The sequence below is a fragment of the Rhamphochromis sp. 'chilingali' genome (assembly GCF_963969265.1).
Source record: "Rhamphochromis sp. 'chilingali' genome assembly, chromosome: 9".
NCBI lineage: Eukaryota > Metazoa > Chordata > Actinopteri > Cichliformes > Cichlidae > Rhamphochromis > Rhamphochromis sp. 'chilingali'.
This window is the reverse complement of record NC_137936.1, coordinates 38,382,496-38,401,925: the sequence shown is the minus strand read 5'-3', so window position 1 is coordinate 38,401,925 and position 19,430 is coordinate 38,382,496. Positions and strand designations below refer to the sequence as shown.

The 19,430-nt window shown below is 41.5% G+C and overlaps 1 protein-coding gene across 2 annotated transcripts; it reads left to right on the top strand.

Annotated features, from left to right (window-relative positions):
* The first annotated feature begins 915 nt into the window (after nt 1-915).
* Nucleotides 916-7,900, top strand: LOC308402668 (butyrophilin-like protein 1). 2 transcript variants are annotated; one of them, XM_080891658.1, is made up of 5 exons: nt 916-1,137; nt 4,727-5,065; nt 5,154-5,432; nt 6,363-6,494; nt 7,627-7,900. In XM_080891658.1, exons 1-4 carry the CDS (start codon nt 1,062-1,064, stop codon nt 6,479-6,481), a joined length of 813 nt encoding a protein of 270 aa, XP_080747784.1. In that variant the 5' UTR covers nt 916-1,061; the 3' UTR covers nt 6,482-6,494; nt 7,627-7,900. The 2 variants fall into 2 exon arrangements, with proteins under 2 accessions (XP_080747784.1, XP_080747785.1); XM_080891659.1 differs by lacking the exon at nt 6,363-6,494.
* Nucleotides 7,901-19,430: the final 11,530 nt, after the last annotated feature.

Below are 19,430 nucleotides of genomic sequence, written 5' to 3'. Positions count from 1 at the left end.
TTTCATTTTATCCCGAGTCCCAGGTTTTTAACCCCTAGAGGAGATCTCCCCACGGAGGGGTTCCTGAGCGTATGAGACCCACCCTGGAGGCTAATGAATCTAACTGTGGGTAAAATAAAAATCAAGGTGGAATAAAGCTGTGAGTCATTAAAGAGCTTCATGAGGAGCAAGAGAAAAGAAGTTGAGCTTCACAACCACAGTGTTTGCTTCACGTTTACTTTGTTGGTATCTGGTCCCCTGTTATGTTGTAAGTTATAAATATGATGACGCACACTCTTTACAGCAGCCAGGACTGGTTGGCAGCTCCATCACTGCTGTCTCTCCTGCTTCAACCACCAAACATCAGCAGATGTAGTTTGGACAGACAGTCGTTCAGGCTGTAGGCTGTTGTGTAGATAAACTGATCCTGCCTCTCTGTGTGTGTCTGTGTTTGCGCTCATTGTGATTTCTCTGCTTATGGCCGTGAGCCCACAGCTCCTGAAGCAGGACCGCGCACGCTTAAAGCCGCCACTCCCACTACGAACTTCTGGGAAATGTGGCGCAGCTGCTTTGTTTTATCAGTGAATGCAGGTCTTTGAAAGTTGAACCTGTTCATCAGAAAAGGATACAATCGTGTTCCTGAGAGCTGCGATTTCACAGAAAAATTTAAAGTGATGAAAGTTTTAATGTGCATGTGAATACTTGCTGAGTGAGTCTGCTGTTTCTACTTCCAGAGTTAGGTGTCTCTCACACACACACAAACACACACACACACACACACACACACACACACACACACACACACACACACACACACACACACACACACACACGCATGCGCGCGCACACACACACACTGACACACACACACTGACACACACACTGACAGTGAAGACTTGTTGGTTCCTGCTGCAGTCTGTGTCCGACCATCTCGGTGTGCGAGCCTTCCCAGGTCTCAGGTTTTGGTCTCCGGTTTGCAGGAACTGCTCCGACTTTATTTGGTGCTTTAACTGCAGAGATTTCACCTCCTAACCAGCTGCTGCCGTTCGGATCACGGGGACGAACTGACTTTATTCAGCATCATGTTTTTAGCGGAGCTTTTATCTTTGTGCGTCTTTCCTCTGATGATGTTTGCAGTAACAGCAGGACATGAAAACGGTAGGAAATCCTCAATAACTCTGATCATTTCTCACAGAGTCTCCCTGATTCTGTGCTCTGACCTCCTTTATAATTTATACCAGCTGTACATGTCTTCAATACCTTGAATCCAGACTATTGTTTCCCATTCATGTAATTAAAATGTGATGGCGTGCTGTGAACTGCCTGCTCTCACAGCAGTTTGTGGATCCAGCTGCTCCAGATGTGAACTGACCAAGTGAAAAAACTCACCTACAGTCAAAGACACCGGACATAATCTATGAGCTCTCTTTTTGTTTTTGAGATTTGGTTTGTGTATAACGTCAGACGTTTGTTCTAACATTTGTTTTATGATGAAAGTTTTCTTTAAGGACTTGATTCTGTGATCGTTCCCAAAGATGTGACGGGATTATTTACATTCATTTCATGTTCTTCTGTTAAGATCGGTGGGTTTAAACAAGTATAAGAAAAGAATTCAAACTTTAATCTCAAGTATATAATGTACCTAATAAAGTGACTCACTGGACACTTTATTAAGTGCATTGTTCAGCTCTCACTCAATTCTCAAATCACGTTAGCCTTTCTCATTGTTTCCACACACGTCACTGCACCTTGAGGCGGCTGTTGTTGTGATTTTATATAAATAAAATTGAATTGAATGAACTTCTCATTAGAAACAGATCCTGATCCATCACGTTCCTGAATACTTACCAGCATCACATTTGTGCTTCCAGTCAAATCACATCAGTGTGACGCTGAAACTGCCTCTCAGGACAAAGCAACATGAACACGTTTATAATAATGTCACACTATTAAGCATCATTAAGGTCATTCATTGTTTATACGGCATACTCCTCTGTAGCATGTCATTATGAATACAGATTGTTTTCTGACTATGATCATTACCACAGATGAATAATCACATCTGTAATTAGAGGCGACATATTAAGGAGGAGGAGTGATTTATAGATGAATTGGCAGAGGTGGGACCAAGTCATTGTTTTGCAAGTCTCAAGTAAGTCTCAAGTCTTTATCCTCAAGTCAGAGTCGAGTCTCAAGTCACTGGTGTAAACGTCCGAGTAAAGTCTCAAGTCTGAAACTTTGAATTTCAAGTCCTTTCGAGTCTTTAAAAAACAAAAACAACAAAAAAAAAGTCGCAGTTATATGTAAATGTAAATATTAGACCATGTGATTTTTAAATCTGTTTTTCTCAACACATGACAAAATAGTGAACTTAGAAAATATACACAAATTGTGAAATTGCACCTCTATAAAATGCAGCTCAATTAAACTTAGCTCCAAGAATAATTTTCACCGACAGTTCTGAGATAAGCTGCATGTTATTCTTGGATGCGCTTGTAGGACCGGCTTTAAAATAGCATGACAAAAAAATTATACACATTAAAACCAGACAGTACCATCAACGTAGCCTGGACAACATTTGCTAGTTAGATGAAGTCAGCTATCCAATCGTAGCAAAAGAGAACCTACTTACTTTATGCAACTTCAGCTGTCGGACAAAGTTGAAGTTGTTCCATCTCTGTCTGGGATTCTCTGCTTGCATGTTTTGCATATTGCATTTCATTTTTTTGTTGACTACTTCATAGTTTATGTACCTGAAAAAAATAACTCCTTGCAGCATTTTTGAGCGTTTTTTTTTCTTCTTAAAAAAAAATCTGGTTCATTTGATTGGCTGTGCTACACTCATGCACACATATGTACGGAGTGTGGTTGGAATAAATGAATGAATGAATTGAATTGATGGTGCACATTTTCTATATACTATGTGTGTTAAATTTTAGAGATGGGGGTGAAATATCAAGTCTTTTCAAGTAAACCGGTTCAAGTCCAATTCAAGTCCCAGGTCACTGGTGTAAAAGTCCAAGTCACAGTCTTAGAACATTTTTTCAAGTCAAGTCTAAAGTCATAAAATTAATGACTCGAGTCTGACTCGAGTCCAAGTCATGTGACTCGAGTCCACACCTCTGTGAATTGGTGAATGATGAATTAAGCACTTTCTAATAGCTTACTAATAACTTAATGATACTTAATGATGCTTAATAGAGAGACATTATTAAAGTGCTGCTGACACGTTCTCAGAAGAGGTGCAGCTGCAAAAATAGAAACACAGACTCTCAGTCTTGTGTCACAGGTGCCTGACATGGCACTGCAATTACACACGAGCATATGCTATATGCTATATATATGTTCACCTACCACTTTATTAGGTACACCTGGCATGTGTTGGGTAGCACCCATTTTTGCTTTTCAGAGTTTGATTCATTCTTTGTGTCACAGATTCAGAACAAACTGCTCGTTGGTTTCCAGTTTAGAAATGAAGAAATGTTTATAGTTTAACTGCATACAACATCTGTGTATTAATATAAAATAGAAAACATTTTCTTAAATGAAAAAATATATAAATGATCTCAGGTACAGTCAAAGGTCAAAGTCAAATAAAATAATATATCTTCAATCTGAACTAAGGCATAAAAAATGTAGCTTGACTCTTCTTAGAAAGCTTGCTGACATTAATTGGAGTCAAGTACTATTAATTTATAATAATATTTCAGTATCCACTTTAACCACCCTCGGCTCAGTGTCTCAGAGTCGTCTGTCTACATTTTTACTGGCTTTTAAAACCAAACTTTTATTTTATATTTTCAAATATTCACGCAGTTTGATCAATAAAATATTTTAACTAATTTCACTTTTAATCTAAAAAATGGTATGAAAGACAAATATAGTCTAGTGCACCTCATGGCCCCCTTTAGACTCGCCCCTGTTCTCCATGTAAAACAGGACGGCTGCTGTCGGCGAGCTGCATCATTTAAACGTCTCAAAGACTGAGGGAACAGGTCATCTGCATGTGTGTAAAACAAACATCGGAGGATGGAGCAGCTACAAAGTTTGCTTTTCTGCATGTTAGAGTTTGATGATCAGGAGCTTTGATGAAGGACTTTAAAGGTTTTAATGTTGATCACAGAACAGATTTGTATCTTTAAATCAGCCTGAGCTCTTCGTCTCAGTCTTCACTGTGTGTAAATTCCACGTTAAATTATCGCAGCCTCATCATCACTGCTACTGCTTATCAGTGTTTCTGTTTATAAGTGGAGGCTGTTTGGCTTTGATGTTGTCAGACCTTTTTCTGACAAGCTGCCCAAAAATATGTTTGCAGGTCTGTTTTTTAGTCACAAATACGGATTAAACACTCGTTACAGATCCGAGCAATAAACAAAGCATCGAAAGAATTCATGTTGACAATTTTTTATTGAATTTATAGTTTTTCTTGATTGACTTGCCTGCTGCATGACAGCAAAGTCCAAATTTTCCAAACAGTTAAGACACAGGCACAAACTCATCATCAAGGTGACACATTTGGTTTGCAAAAGATGGTTTTGACTGAAAAAACAAACTGTTGTGATGAGCTGTGAGACTCAGACGAGTGGATCAACACACTAGCAGATGTCTTCAGCAGTGAAGCCTGTGCAGGAACAATATGAGTGTGTGTGATGTGCTGGAGGAATGTGATGTTTTAATACTTATCTCTGAATGATCTGCATTTGTTCTGTGTTTAAACATAATGATTTAAATATGTTTCATTCTTCAGGGCGAGGAACCGTCGTGGTGGCTGTATCTGAAGGAAACTACATCATCTTGCCGTGCTCGCTCAGCTCCCAGGAGAGCCTCGTACGAACGCGCTTTCACTGGAAGAAAGACGATGAGCGGGAGGTGTTTGTGTACGACGCCGGCCTCCATCATAATAACAGACGTTCAGGTCAAGACGAGCACTTCAGAGGACGCGTGTCACACTTTTCAGACCAGCTGAAGTTTGGTAACGCCTCCATCATCATCAGAAACACCAAGGTGGCCGACAGTGGAGACTACACCTGTGATTTTCCATTTCATCAGCCGGACAGAGAAACATTTAACGTCACCCTGGTTGTTGGTGAGTCTTTCATTTCTGCAATCATCCTAAGAAGTTATTCCAACCTTGAACAGTATGGAGTGTCCACTTTCTCCTGCTGTGTTCACAGGTGCAGCTCCGAAGCCGTTTGTTGGGATCCTGAACATCAGCGAGGTCGGGGTGCAGCTGAAGTGTGAGGTCAGAGGTGCTTCTCCAAAGCTGAGAGTAGAGTGGAGGGACAGCGATGGGAACATCCTTCCTGCTGAGGAGCCACAGGTGTCACACAGAGACGGCCGCTATGACATCACCCTCCTCACCACGGTGACCAGGACAAACACAAACCACTTCCTCTGTGCAGCCACGCAGGAGGAGCTCAGCCACCGAGCTGCTGACGAGATCTTTGTTCCAGGTTTGATTCCCGCTCATCATGTTTCAGTCTGTGATGCTGATGTTTGTATGTTTTAAACAATGCTGTGAAAAAGTATTTCTCTTCCTTCCTGATTTCATTGTTTTTTGCATATTTGTCACATTTAGATGTTTCAGATCATCAAACAAATATAAATAACAAAGTAATACAAAAGGCAGTTTTTAGATTATTTATCCAAACACAGACACACACTGTGATTAGGCAAATCTTTTGGAAAGCTGAGTTTAATTTTCCTATTTTAAGCATTAATGCTGCCAGAGCTGAAAACCAGAAATGAATAAAAAAAGACAAAAAACTTTTCTGAAAAAGTGAATTAGACCAAAATCTGACAAAGCAGCGCATCATGAAAGAGAAGCTGAGACAAGTCAGTGACATCTATCGGTGATGTTTGGGTACAAACTCGTGTTTAAGGCTTTATGGCTCACACAGAGAGTCATTATCTACCAATTAACAGGAGTTGGAAAAGTGGTGAAGCAGGAGTCACCGACCTTACAAAGTTACACTGAGAGCACATCGGTGGCTCATCCAGGAGGTCAGTAAAGAACCCAGAACAACAGGCAGCTTGTGTCAGTTTAGGAGAACAGACCAGAAAATCCTCCACACTGATGTGACGCACTGTTCATCAGTTATCACAGACGCCTGAGCGCTGCAGAGGGAAATACAAGCACCTGTTTTCACACAGGTTAAAGGTCAGGGTAGGACGTTTTTGTTCCTTTAATAAATAAAAACATCACTTAAAAAATCTTATTTTCTGTTTACTCGGCTTATAAAATAAAACATCAGGAAGGAAAAAAAACGTTTTCACAGACGTGTTTGTATTTTTTCATTGATCACAGACGCTGATCTTATTTCTGTGGGTTGAAACTAAACCTGACCTTTAGTGTAACAGCTGGATTGTGTCGTGTGTTTCAGCCCAGCTGTTTGAGTCCTGCCGTGGAGACACCGTGCTCATAGTTTCATTTGTTTCTGGGATTCTTTCTGCGCTCGTCGTTTTGTCTCTCTGTGTGTGTTTCATCTACACTACAGCGTAACTCGCCTTTAAAGGTACGTTTGAACATATTCACACCTGTGGACCTCGTCAAGAATGATGCAGTAACAAATAATAGAGACATGAATGAATAAATGACCAGAGAAAGAAAAGCTGACCTCAAGCTGTCAAACAAAAGTCACACTGAGTTTGTTTATTTTGTTTTTTAATGTCCAAAAAGTATCAGATGAGGGAACAATGAGGGAATGGTGAGGGAACAGTTAGGGAATGGTTAGGGAACAGTGAGGGAACGGTGAGGGAACAGTTAGGGAATGGTTAGGGAACAGTGAGGGGACGGTGAGGGGACAGTGTGCAGAGTTCCTGTTTGAAGTACAGATGTACTCATGATTGTCACGGTCTGGAGGGCAGACCGTGGGGGATGTAGGAGAAAGGACCCAAAACGCAGACTTAATGGAATGAACAGTGGGTTTATTTACAGTGAGGTAAATGTACACCACACATTAAATCTCCAAAAGTGCTCCCTCGACTCCCGTGACGTGTCTTCTCCCAAGTGCTGGTATCCCGTGCTCTCTGCCCCTGTGCCTTCACACACCCCGTGTGTCTTGCAGTCCTGTGTTCCGCTGTCCTCCTGGGGAAAAACACAGACACAGCCGTTATGGCACCAACTCCGGCAGGCATACACTTTAACAACGCTAGAAACACTGACATGGAGTCTAACTCAACGATCCTGCGCCGGAGGAAGCTCCATCGCTCTGTTAAGTAGCTCCCCCGACGATCCTGATCAGAAGCAGGTGTGTGGTAAGCTAGGCGTGACCAGCAGCTGGCAGGGCCACACCCATCAGGCCTGCAGGTGGCTGTCCTTCATCCTCCAGCCTCACACACACACACACACACCAGCATGGAACACAAGAGCACAGTGCAGCAAACATACATCCAATACACTAATAACAATAAAGGTCCACACTGTTCACGAACCCCGAGTCCCCGGAACCGGGTCCGTGACACATGATAACATGTTTTTATTCTGACCGACAGAATTTATTGTGTTTTGTTGTTTAATAAAATAAATAAAAATAAAAATAAAATAAAATAAAAATTCTCATCTTCACAGGACCAACATTCTTCATGTGTATGTGTGATTTTAAAAGCAGACTTTATGTAATAAGTACTTTTATTTCCTGTTTGCAGCTTCTCAGTGAAACCAGAGACACGATGTTTCTGTGAGGCTGATTTACAGCAGACTCCAGGCTCCAGAACAAAGTTACTGAGGAAAACAGATTCATACCTCAGTGAACTGAAATACTGAAATCCTACGTTTCCTTTGTCTTTATGTTGATCCAGCTTATTACAGGGAAGGAAATACTCTTGCTTTAATTTATGCCATCTTTTTTAATTGCATTGAGAAGCAGTGTTTCTATGATGATCATGAAATGTGAAAACAGACACTGCATTTGACATGTTGTTATCAGGAAGTGAACTGTGAAGCACGCGAAAGTGCAGCTGGTTTTAATTCTGTTCGGTCCTGTTACAGGACGTCTGTGAATGTTTTTAGTGTTTGTGCTCCCAGAACTACTGCTCTCATTATTATTATCATTGTATGTTTCATGTCTGCAGTCAGACGGTCTCGGTCATTAGTCACACAGAAGATCGTTTCACAGGTCGTCCCATCTCAAATCAAACAAACAAACAAACAAACAATTTGAAAACATGAACGTTGTGCTGTTTATAGACGTGTCTGGGTCTATGTTGAATGTGCAAAATGTACCTCTGCTGTGTAATGTACAACCTTCTTTTCAAAGCACGTGTTAGAGGCTTCCTCCTCATCATCATCATTGCCCCTCCCACCTCCCATCCTCTGCCCAGTGTTTTTCTGATGAAGGCAACGAGCAGAAACATGTCGATTGAGTAATTCAGTCGTTCTTGTTCCCACGATGCTGCTCGAGCTTCACCTTCTTTAGGCTATCGCTCTCCTCCATGCACCTTGAGTAATAAGTGAAGTTGTGCCAGAGATCTTTGTGTTTCCACAGATGTCGTCCAGAATCACATCAGCTCCAGTTTTATCTCTTTACAGAGAAACAGACGCTCAGAGCTCCACATGCAAGCTTGATGTGGTCCAAGGATGAGCGACGTCCCTGTTTTTTACTGTTATTTAGTCTGTGCTGATACTTTCGCTTCCACTCTGTGGAGGCTTGATGCTCAGGACTTTTAAACATTAGTTTTCTCCTTTTTGTTGGTGAAATGAATGAATGAACTTTCTTGTGGGGCAACTCGTCCCTTCATGCTCATGAAAAAACATGAAACATTGTCTCAACTTAAAAATAAAACCTTTTCTAAACTTTGTCTTTTCATTTTTACAGTTAGTTTTCATTCTTGATGTTTCTGTTAGAACAAAGAGCTGTGTCAGCTTTTTTAGCGTCTGTTCTTAAATGCTGAAGATTATTCCATCTTTCATCCTGCAGTCAGCTGTAAAACATCTCAACTCTACATCACAGGCTGACTAAATGTTGCTTTGTTCGCTTTATTTAGAGTTTGATTTTACTCAGACTTCTGCACATCACTCAATGAATTTATGAATATTAAATGCAGTGCTTTTCTGGCGCCCTCTAGTGTCCAAAACTCCAGCATGCAGCAAACAGCAATGAGCTAATGAATTAAATGCAGCCTTTACTGGTCCATTAGAAAGACTGGAAGTCTCCTTCTCTCTGTGAGTTGTGCTGGCCTGTGTCCTGCGGTCCTCCTTGCGGGCTGTCCTGTCCCTTCACCTGGCTCTCTGGTTTGGGGTGGGTGCCTCTTCCTTCCAGGATTGTTGGGGGTCCGGGAGTCTGGGGCACGTGGAGCTTGAGTTCTTCATTACCTCAAAATCATCCTTGATTTTATTCAGCTGAGTTTAAATAATGACTTTGATAATGACAGCGTCGGGCTGCTGTCTGAATGTAACAGTAACAGAATCATGTTTCAGCAGCTTTCATTCGGCCGTCCACATGTTGGTCAGATATTTAAGATATTTGTGGTTTTTGTTTGTGGTTTTGGAAGGATGAGGACTGGAGGTGGACTCTGATCAGAACCTGTACAGGTATAAATCTTCTCTGGACTCATGCCTTCTGTGTTTATTGGGCGGCGCCCTGCATTAATTCTTGCAACGGGCCTGCGCATGTTTAAACGTGACATGCCCACAGTGAACTAGGAAATGTGATGCTGTTTTGTTTCGGTGAACTGCACTTCTCTGGAAACAGGCGGTTTTTGCATGTTCCTCTGTCATCCAACCAGCTCGACCGACGGACAGGATGTAACAGCTGTAACGTGATGCATGCATGAAAAATGTGAAGTAATGAAAGGTTGACTCCATGTGTGACGATGGTCTGCACTGCATAGATTTTTCTCTCCAGTCTGTTAAGGCAGAGTTTCACTCACACACACACACACACACACACACACACACACACACACACACACACACACACACACACACACACACACACACACACACACACACACACACACCATATATTCCTGCAACAAGTAAATAAATCAAAAAGGATTCTGTTACAGTTTAGCATTCATAAAAGCTGCTGCAAGACAAATAAATCTGTTCTTTAAATAAAAACATGATTTCTTGTGTTTTGCTCAAACAGCTCCTGATCAGCACTTTGTCCTTTTTACTTCCACCTGTTCCTCCTTCATATAAACACAAACTGCTGTTATAAGATCCTCTTTTAACACACACACACACACACACACACACCCTCTGCCTCTCTTTCTATCAAACACACACTTTTTGAAAACTTGCTGATTCCAAGTAAGTATTGTCTTCACCTCACTGTCAGAAATACTCAGTGATATTTGTGAGCATGGAAGTGCCTTAGGTCTCCCTACAACAATTATCTTTTATTTTTTTCTTAATCTTCCTAATGTAGTATAGTTGAACTGGCTGCTCAGCAAGACAAAGGGAGAGCAGAGGATGCCATTTTCCTTGCTGACATTCTTTTAGCTCAAGTGGAAAGCAGCATCTAAAGGCAGTAGATTCAATGTCCGCTGGGTGGAGCAAAATCCTGAAAGCGGTCCACTGTTAAAAAGAAGACATTGTAAACATAACATACTAACATGAACTAGAAAATTATTTGCGAGCAAAAATGCAATGTGAATGAGACTAAAAGTGAAGAAGTCACTTGGATGAATGACGTAGCGTTTCTCCCACTGAAAACACAACGTCCAGATGAACACAATCAACCTTATTGCATACTCTGAAGTAGTTAAGTTTCAAAGTAGGGTAGGTTTGAAGAGATTTGAAGATTTTGCCATTCATTTGAATGGGAAGAGAAATTTTAAAAAGTTACAACAAAGAAAGGCAATAGCAGCGTAGTCCTGAATGTAAACTGTCAATGTAAAATCAGCCCTCTTACCAGTTTGCTTCTTGTCCAGGTGTATCGAGTTGCAGTGTGATTTTCCTTCTGTCTTTAATGAGTAATGGTACTTTAAGTGCTTGATGATTTGGTGGACTGACTGTGCTGCATGTAGCTATGAGACTGAAGCAATGTTGTGCATGTTTCTCTGCTTGTCTGCATTGCCACAAATTGTTCTATTTGGTGATGTATCATAGAACTGTACTATATAGTGTATGTAAGTTTCTGTGTTTGCTAGTAACTACCATCAACCTAAGGTCTCAGCTAATTTATCTTTGCAGAGATGTTCATTTGATTGTAACAGCAGTAGGAAAGAGCAGTAACAAGAGTAGGACAGCTAAGCTAATTATGGCTAAACATTTGGAATTTAGTGAAAGCAAAAATGGACCTTGCAAAGATGGATAGGTTTATTTAGAAAGTCAGCTATTTACATTTAGTGTTCGTCCCAAGTAGGAGATTTTGAATTGAGTCTAAATTGACCGCAAATTTACTTAACTTGTTAAAATCAACCAGGCTGTTACTGAAGCAGTCGAGGAATTACCTTTGAGGTCTCAGTCATAGGTATTAATGCAAAATCTAACATTACACTAACCTTATATTTTTGTAAAAGGCAAAATGGACTTTTTTCCAGGGTGGGGGAGTGTTTCATGTCTGTAAGTTAAAATTGTTGTTTTTGTTGTTTCCTGATTTCTAAGAATTGGGAGAACAATTACATGCTAACAAAATGATGCATTTTGGTTGCCCATGTTTGGTGTTGCTTTGGGCTTAGGGTAATCACTGACGATGACTTACACCTAAAAGAGCTCAAAATCAGAAAACGTTGCTCTAAAACATGTTGACATGGTAAATGAAAATGAACAATAATCCAAATTGATCATGCAAACTGAAAGACTACTTACTATGTTTCTCTTGTTACTTCATTAGCCTCAGTGTTCTCAGATCATTCTTTACATAAAAGCACCCAGTTGTCTTGCAAAGAATGTGTAGGATTAGTGAAATCACACACATTCGAAGATACTGGTAGTTATTGTTTCAAATGCCTATTTCATGACAACCAGGCTAAATTCATCTAAGGGAGTATGAAAGAGATTATCTGGATGCTGAAATGATTGTTAAAATACATTAGGCCAATAATAGTAGACCTGTGCTACATTTGTCCAGCTAGGCAACACATATTTCTGCATAAGAGATACATGAGACACCCTTTAAATAAGCAAATTTCATGTTTAAAACATGGAAATGCAGCCAAAATGGACCATACAATGGCCTCAGTGAACACATCAGCACATAAGTAGAGATGAGGAAACTCAATCACATTAGATATTAATATTACTATGAGTAAATTATATATATTATATATTCTGTTACATGGTTTAAAGAATACAATGTGATAATCACACATGAGAACGCTGTTTCCAGTTATACAAATTGATTTTATTTCACTATTAAAGAAACCAATTATGTGAATAAAAGCTCACCACAAGAACATCTCCCAACCCAGTCTTACAAAGTTGCAGTTACAATAAAAAACTGTTGGTGAGCTAAAAAACAATCCTGGTGCTGATGCTTGTCATTGAACGTTTTGGACAGAGCTCTTGATTGAAATGCCTACCGTTGTGTGTAGGCATTTCAGTCCAGATGTTATGGAGTTCAGTTCAGCTAAGATGTATTTCTAAAGCACCGGATGGCAAAAATAGCCGCTTCTCGGCTGTTTATATTGTAAGGTAAAGACCATACAATATAAGAGAGAAAACCCCCCAACAATCAGATGATCCCCTGTGAGCAAACCCTTGATGACAGTGTCTGTGAAGGTTATCAGTCATCAAGGCCATTGGTGACGGTGGGAAAGAAAAACTCCCTTTTAACAGGAAGAAACTTTCGGCAGAACCAGGCTCAGTGAGGGGCGGCCATCTGCCTCGACCGGTTGGGGGGGGGGCACAGCTGTTATAACCCCTGACGCAGCATAGCTTCTAATTCTGAAAGATACGTAGATACCTTAAACCTGCACTCTATGCAGGACACCAAGTGATGACACGACTTGCAGTACTATAGGAGTCTATGCAGAAACGGTTTTCTCTCTTGAATCTCTGGGATTTTTTTGCTACTGAGTGTCTGGGTGCAGTCACTCATTTTGGGCCAATTAAATCAAATGAACTTCCATTGTCTGAGTTATAGCCCTATTGAACCTGCGTTAACCAGGTTTAATAGGGAGGGCCAAAGTCCTAGTTGTGCTAAATTTCCTCGAATTCTCCTCGGAGATTTTCGAGTAGCTTCCTTTGTTCTTGAAAGTTCTTTTCCATTTGTCTCATCGCTTCCCGTCCATTCCACATCTTTTTGGTAAGGTCACTAACCTTATTTTCTAAGGCCATATTTTGTTGTTTGAGTATGTCAACTTGGACATCGTAGTTGTTTATCAGACTGTTATGTTCTTCCTGTGAAACTTTGGGAGTCTGAGCTTGGGTTTGCAACGCCATGTCTTCTGTTGTCAAGGCTTCCTGTAAATCATACAGATTTTTCTTGACCTCTTCAAGCTCTCTTTGCATTTCCTCAAATTCATGGCACAACAACTCCTTTTCTCTGTTGGTCACGTTACAATCATGTTGGGAGTCTTTCTCTTTCTGGAGTTCCAGGGTCTGTCTGACCCACTGAAAACACAACGGTGTCCCTGCAGGTTTTAGATGTCCTTGATCCATCACAGCTGATTTAAATGGATAAATGACCTCCTCAAAATGTCTTGAAGTTCTCCAGAGGCCTGGTAATGAAGTAATCATGCGATTCAGGTGTGTTGACCCAGAGTGAGATCTAAAACCTGCAGGACACCGGCCCTCGTGTACTGGGATTGGGGACCCCTGCTTTAAGACTTCTAATCAGCAGAAGATTGACTTATATGTACAGTAAGGTCTTTTTCATCTTTTATATTTTCAAGCTGTTTAGAGCCCTAAGAAGTTTGGCAAACTTGCCTTTTCGATTAATTTTCTCAGTTGAGACCTGTTCATATCTTTGTGGCTATATTTTCGTTATTTATTTAAAGGGGCAGTATAGTTTAACATAGTTTAAGTACAAAACATGAAGCTGATGTAATGCACATAAGTTTATAGCTATCGCTAATCTTCAACCATTGGCAAACCTTTGTGGAAAATGCTGACTGTCCAAATTTAGATCTGTGATATGTTTTGTGGATACTGTTCGCAATGCTCCAAGTAATACGATAACTATCTTGTCTATGGATGTATCCAGTGGCGTGCACAGACATTTTGGGGGGCAAGTGCTCCAGGGGGAAAAAAGGGCACTTTTTGCATATGTGGAAAACCTTTTCTTTGTATAATAAAAAAATCGCACAGGTTAAATGCAATTTGACTTTTATTTTCTCCTTTCTCAGCCTCTCTTTCCTAGGCATTATGCTTGCTGAAATTAGTAAATAAATAGACCAAAATGTATGAGAACGAATAAGACTGACTGTGGTCATTACAAGAACAGGGCAGAATGGTCGTTTTCACAGGCAATTGGGAACTGCCTATTTTTCCTTTAGCAAATTAATGTGTTAATGTTGCCAATATGTTACACCAAAAAAAATTAACATGTCTAACCAGTGCTTCTCAAAACTTTTAACATGCACCACCCCCAACACCGTACCCTTCAAACTACCAATAACAACGTCACTGTTCTGTCACAATCAGGTCACAACACAGTGCGTAAATGTCTGCGAGCATCGCTGAGTCAGTAACAACCAGTTAGGCTAAAGACTGCATCTTTAGACAGTTGGACGGTGTTCTAACTTTCTCACAGGAGACACCTACTAAAGACAGTCAAAGACATTAATTTCAATCTTACCAAAGTAGGACAGTAGTTGACGTTAGTTATGGAAAGGCTAATCCACAAAAACGGAGAAACGTCCATAATTCTATTATTCATAATCATGTCAAGGTTTTAGGTTTTTCTGCAGTTCCATCTCTAAAAAGTGTGATGTCTTCCCGTCACTGACTTCAGTTTGAAAACTTTGTATTTATTCACAGATTTCCGTGAGATCATCCTAAAATTTGTAACGAAAAATGGGCTCAAAAGAGCCCTCTGCCTAACGGCATGTAGCCTTAGCCTATAGCATAACGTGATATTTTCAATAGTGTATGCAAAAAGGTCGGAATTGATGGAGAGTGGGGTTGCCTAAATGGTTTAGGTTACATTTTAAATGTGTCGTTTTTTTGTTTATCCATATGGATGGATGGAGGGGTAAGCTGGCAAAGTTTGTCATGTGCAGTTTCTGACAGGCTACTTCACAACAAAACAATTGCAGGTTGGTCTTAGAGGGCAAACAGAATAATTTCACTCGATTCATGGGTTACCTGACTGGTTGGGAAGGGAAAGAGCTGCCGTGTTGTCCGCCGTGGCTCCCAGTCGCTATAGTCAGCCTACTATGCCTACTCCAAGTAGTCCTGTGTCATGCCGCTGCTACACGCCTCACAACAAATGAACTGCAAGCGTGTTCACGTGACACGGTGACAGTGAAAAAGCGACAGGGTTCGGGTGTCTTTGAAGAAGGGGCACAAATCAAGCCATTATTTTCACACCTTTTTAAATCGCGCAGCTTTAAAAAAAAAAAAATCACGTCTTTCAAAAGGGCACTTTTTTGGACTGAGGGCAAAAGGGCAAGTGCTTCAGCACCACCTCGTCTCTATCTGTGCACGCCAGTGGATGTATCTATTAGAATCAGAATCAGAATACTTTATTGATCCCTGGGGGAAATTATTTTGTTACAGTGCTCCATTATAAAAAAACATTAACAAGACAGACAATACGCTAACTAAGAATAGTACAATAAATATGTTATACTGCTGAAATGATGGGCCAACTCATCTCCCGTGCAACATATTTATTTTTACAGAAAACTGTAAAGACAGAAAAATGTCTGATTAATCAGTTCTTTCGGCGCGTGGGCCACTGACACTACTTCTTCTAGTGTAGCGTCAGGTACCGATGCGTACAGGACCGAGCGCCCTCTGCTGGTGGAACTTATACAACAGTAAAACTGACATTACGGTGGCCTTACTAAAAGAAAATGTCTCTGAGCATCAAATAAAATGGGGGGCTACTATTTTCATGTCTCCGTCTTTAACATAGTGCCATATATATATATATATATATATATATATATATATATATATATATATATATATATATATATATATATACACATACACATATAAAGTCGCTTATTAATAAATAGCTGAAAGATGGCTATTAAGATACTCTGGGGCAAGCCTATTTATACATTTGAAAACACAAATGATTAAAACTCTTAAAACTGATTCTTTAGGTCTAAAGAGAGGAAAAAAAGACATCTTTCTTGGGCCGAATTCATTTCAAATCTGACAAATTAAACACAGTCAGTTTGGCTATATTGGAGCAGATTTCGCTCTGAAAGCAACTTCTTTCACTTTCTGTTGCTTGGTCATAGTGATGTGCGGATCGATCCTCAAATATAGCTGTGGCTACAACTGTAGCTGCCTCCACCAGTGTGTGAATGTGAGAGTGAATGACTCGTGGAATTGTAAAGCGCTTTGAGGGCCCCGAAAAGTGCTATATAAATGCAATCCATTATTATTTATTATTATTATGATGTTCTGGGGTCATTATGAAGCTGTAATTTGAGATACAATAAATAAAATAAGTTTTTGTACAAAGTATCGGATCAGTATCGTCGATACCACCCTGAATTTTACTTGGTATCGGATCGGAAAGGAAATCAGTGGTATCGCACATCACTACTTGGTGAGTAGTCAGACTGAAGAGTCCAACTATAGCTATGATATGATGGATTCTCTGAATGTCACTTATTTTTAAATTCAAAACTTTCTTCATCGTCTACAGCACGGCCGATGCTGCTTAACAAGTGTTTGTTTTGCTTTTGCAGTCAGATGAGTGGCCAATGTGTCATTATTATTTACTGCTCATATTTTTTATTTTATTTTTAACCCCTTATAGTCCCACATGTGGGAAATTTTGTACTCCTCTGAATTTAACCCATTCACTCAGTGAAGCTGTGGGCAGCTACCACTCCAGTGCCCAGGGAGAGTGTGTAGAGACGGTACCTTGCTCAAGGGTACCTCAGGGTAGGTGTTCCCTGGACCTTCCGATCATGGGAGCGATCACTCTACCTACGGAGCTATCCCTGCCATAAACTACCCCATTGCTGGATTTGAGTCCTGTGCTCTACTCACATGTGATGATGAGATGAATTGGTGCTGACTCAGGAGAAGTGAATGTCCTTGATGGCAGCAGTAACTCATACACACAGCTGTAGTTGCCCTGATGTTCATACTCAGCTGCAGGGAAACTAAAGCTGGCTGAGTGGTTGACTGCAGGCTCTGTGAGGTTCACGCCAGAGAAGAAGAGCCTGAAACGTCCTGGAGTATATCTGGAGTTAATGGAGCAGCTGAAGACGAAGCTGGAGCCCTTGGTGATCTCTGCACCTTCAGGACCCCAGACCAGTCCTCCATTAGGGGATGTCGGGGAGATGCTGGGCTGCTGCAGAGGGACTGGGTACAAAAGAAACAACACAAGAATGAACACCAGTGTTTCCACACATTTATTCATTATTGCCATGGAGCTCACGATGAGCAGCTGGCTACATTGCGGGACCAAGTCGAGTGGCAGACGGAGGTATGGAAGCGACTGGCAAGGGCCGTGGTGCTGGATCATCTGGGCCTCTCTCCCGACAACCACTGGCGACGGTTTTGGGCCAGTCGGATGACCAGAGGGGAGTGGCTGTTCGCCTGGGCATGTAAGTTGCAAGATGCAGCCGCGAGATGGCTACAGCCGGGACATTGGAGGAGGAGGCCCACATGCTCGCACAGATCATGCTGGAGCAGTTTGTGGAGGTGCTCCCCGGGCATACCGCGCAGTGTGCCACTGGCCAGTGAGCCTGGAGCCAGAAGTCACCTTAGCCGAGGACAACCTGGCTGCTGGGATGGAGGAAGTGGAGCGGGGCGGCCAGCCTACCGGTCCCCGGCTGCCTGTCCCAGTGCCGTGGAAGAAGCTCCCTGCCCCAGCTGACACGAGCATGGAGCCCAACTAATCTGTGGCCCAGTCTCCTGCCCAGACCCCAGAAGCGCCTGACACCGCCTCAGAGCCACAGAGAGCAGCAGAGATGCCAGGGCAAGTGCGTTGGAAGCATGGGCGGCCGGGACACCTGAGGCAGGATTGTCTGCTTTTGGAGGTGGGCCGAAAAGATTTTTCACTGAAGCAGTCTTATGATGACACCCTACACTCAGCCTAGAAACAAGTGCGGATTTACCCGCATTTCCTATTACAGAGTGATAGGCTGTACTGAGTGAGTCATGACACTCACACCCACGAAACACAAACCGAATTCTTGGTGCTGCGAAGCTGCTGGGAAATGATTTTCCAGACGACTCATTATAACCCCAGGAAGGGGCATATGAGATGCAACAAAACTCTGGAGAGAACAATGACCCGATTTTATTGACCGTGCATCCGAGCAGACGTGCGTGTCATGCCCGAAGTGTCAGCTGGTTAACCAGCTGACCATTACAAAAGTTATTGAGCCCAGTACCATTAATGGAGGTCCCATTCGAGTGCATTGGTGTGGACCTCATTGGGCTTTGTAATAGTTCTGGTGGATTATGCAAGACGAGTGCCGCTGCACACCACCTCTGCAAAGAGTGTGGCGCAAGCACTGTTTCAGGTAGTCTCCCGAGTCAACAGCTAACAGATCATCTGCATAGGAACGGCTTATTTAAAGAGCTGTAACAGGAACAGTAAGTGACACTGAGCCAACACAAACACCAAGTGAGAGTGCCTAGAAAACCACTTCAAGGCAATGACCACAGTTACAGCCACTGCAGAAATGGAGGCTGCATACTGACTGCTCATCAGTCTGTTACCTTTTGAAGTTCAGGGTCTGCTGGCCTGCAGTCAGCAATCCCGCAGCTTTCACTCTGGGTTCTTGCCAAGATTTGCATGTTGTCTGTACAGGGGCTTGCAACGAGCCAAAATTTGTCAAAGAGCATAATTCAGTTGTTTCATGTTCTGAACCTGAAAGCAGGGTTTGATCTTTGCTTTCATTCTATAACACTGGGCGTGTTTTTCTACAAAGGTTTGAACTTTGAGAGTTTAAACAAGAGAGAAAAGTGTGAAAATGTTCATGCCTGTCTGAGAAAAGCGTATAAAGGTTGTAGTGAGGGGTTTTACAGCCTTAAAACATCTATAATCATTGTAAAAAATAAAGTTGACTACTTCGCAGATTTCACCTATCGCAGGTTATTTTTAGAACGTAACTCCCGCAATAAACGAGGGAGCGCTGTAGATATAATCTCACAGAAGTTAGTATCACTCTGCAAACATGTATATAACAGAGTAACTATATTTAATGTAACTCACCTGAACAGATAACACCAGCATATTTATGGAGTCTGCTGCTTTTTATCTCAGATCTTCTGCACTCAGTTAGAGATGTTTCATTTCCTGAACACGTCACATTATCAAACCAGATTTCTCCGGATCCTTCACCAAAGTGCGTGACATTAACTGGTGTTCCATAGTCCAGCTCATTACAGACTACCTGAGCGTCAGTGA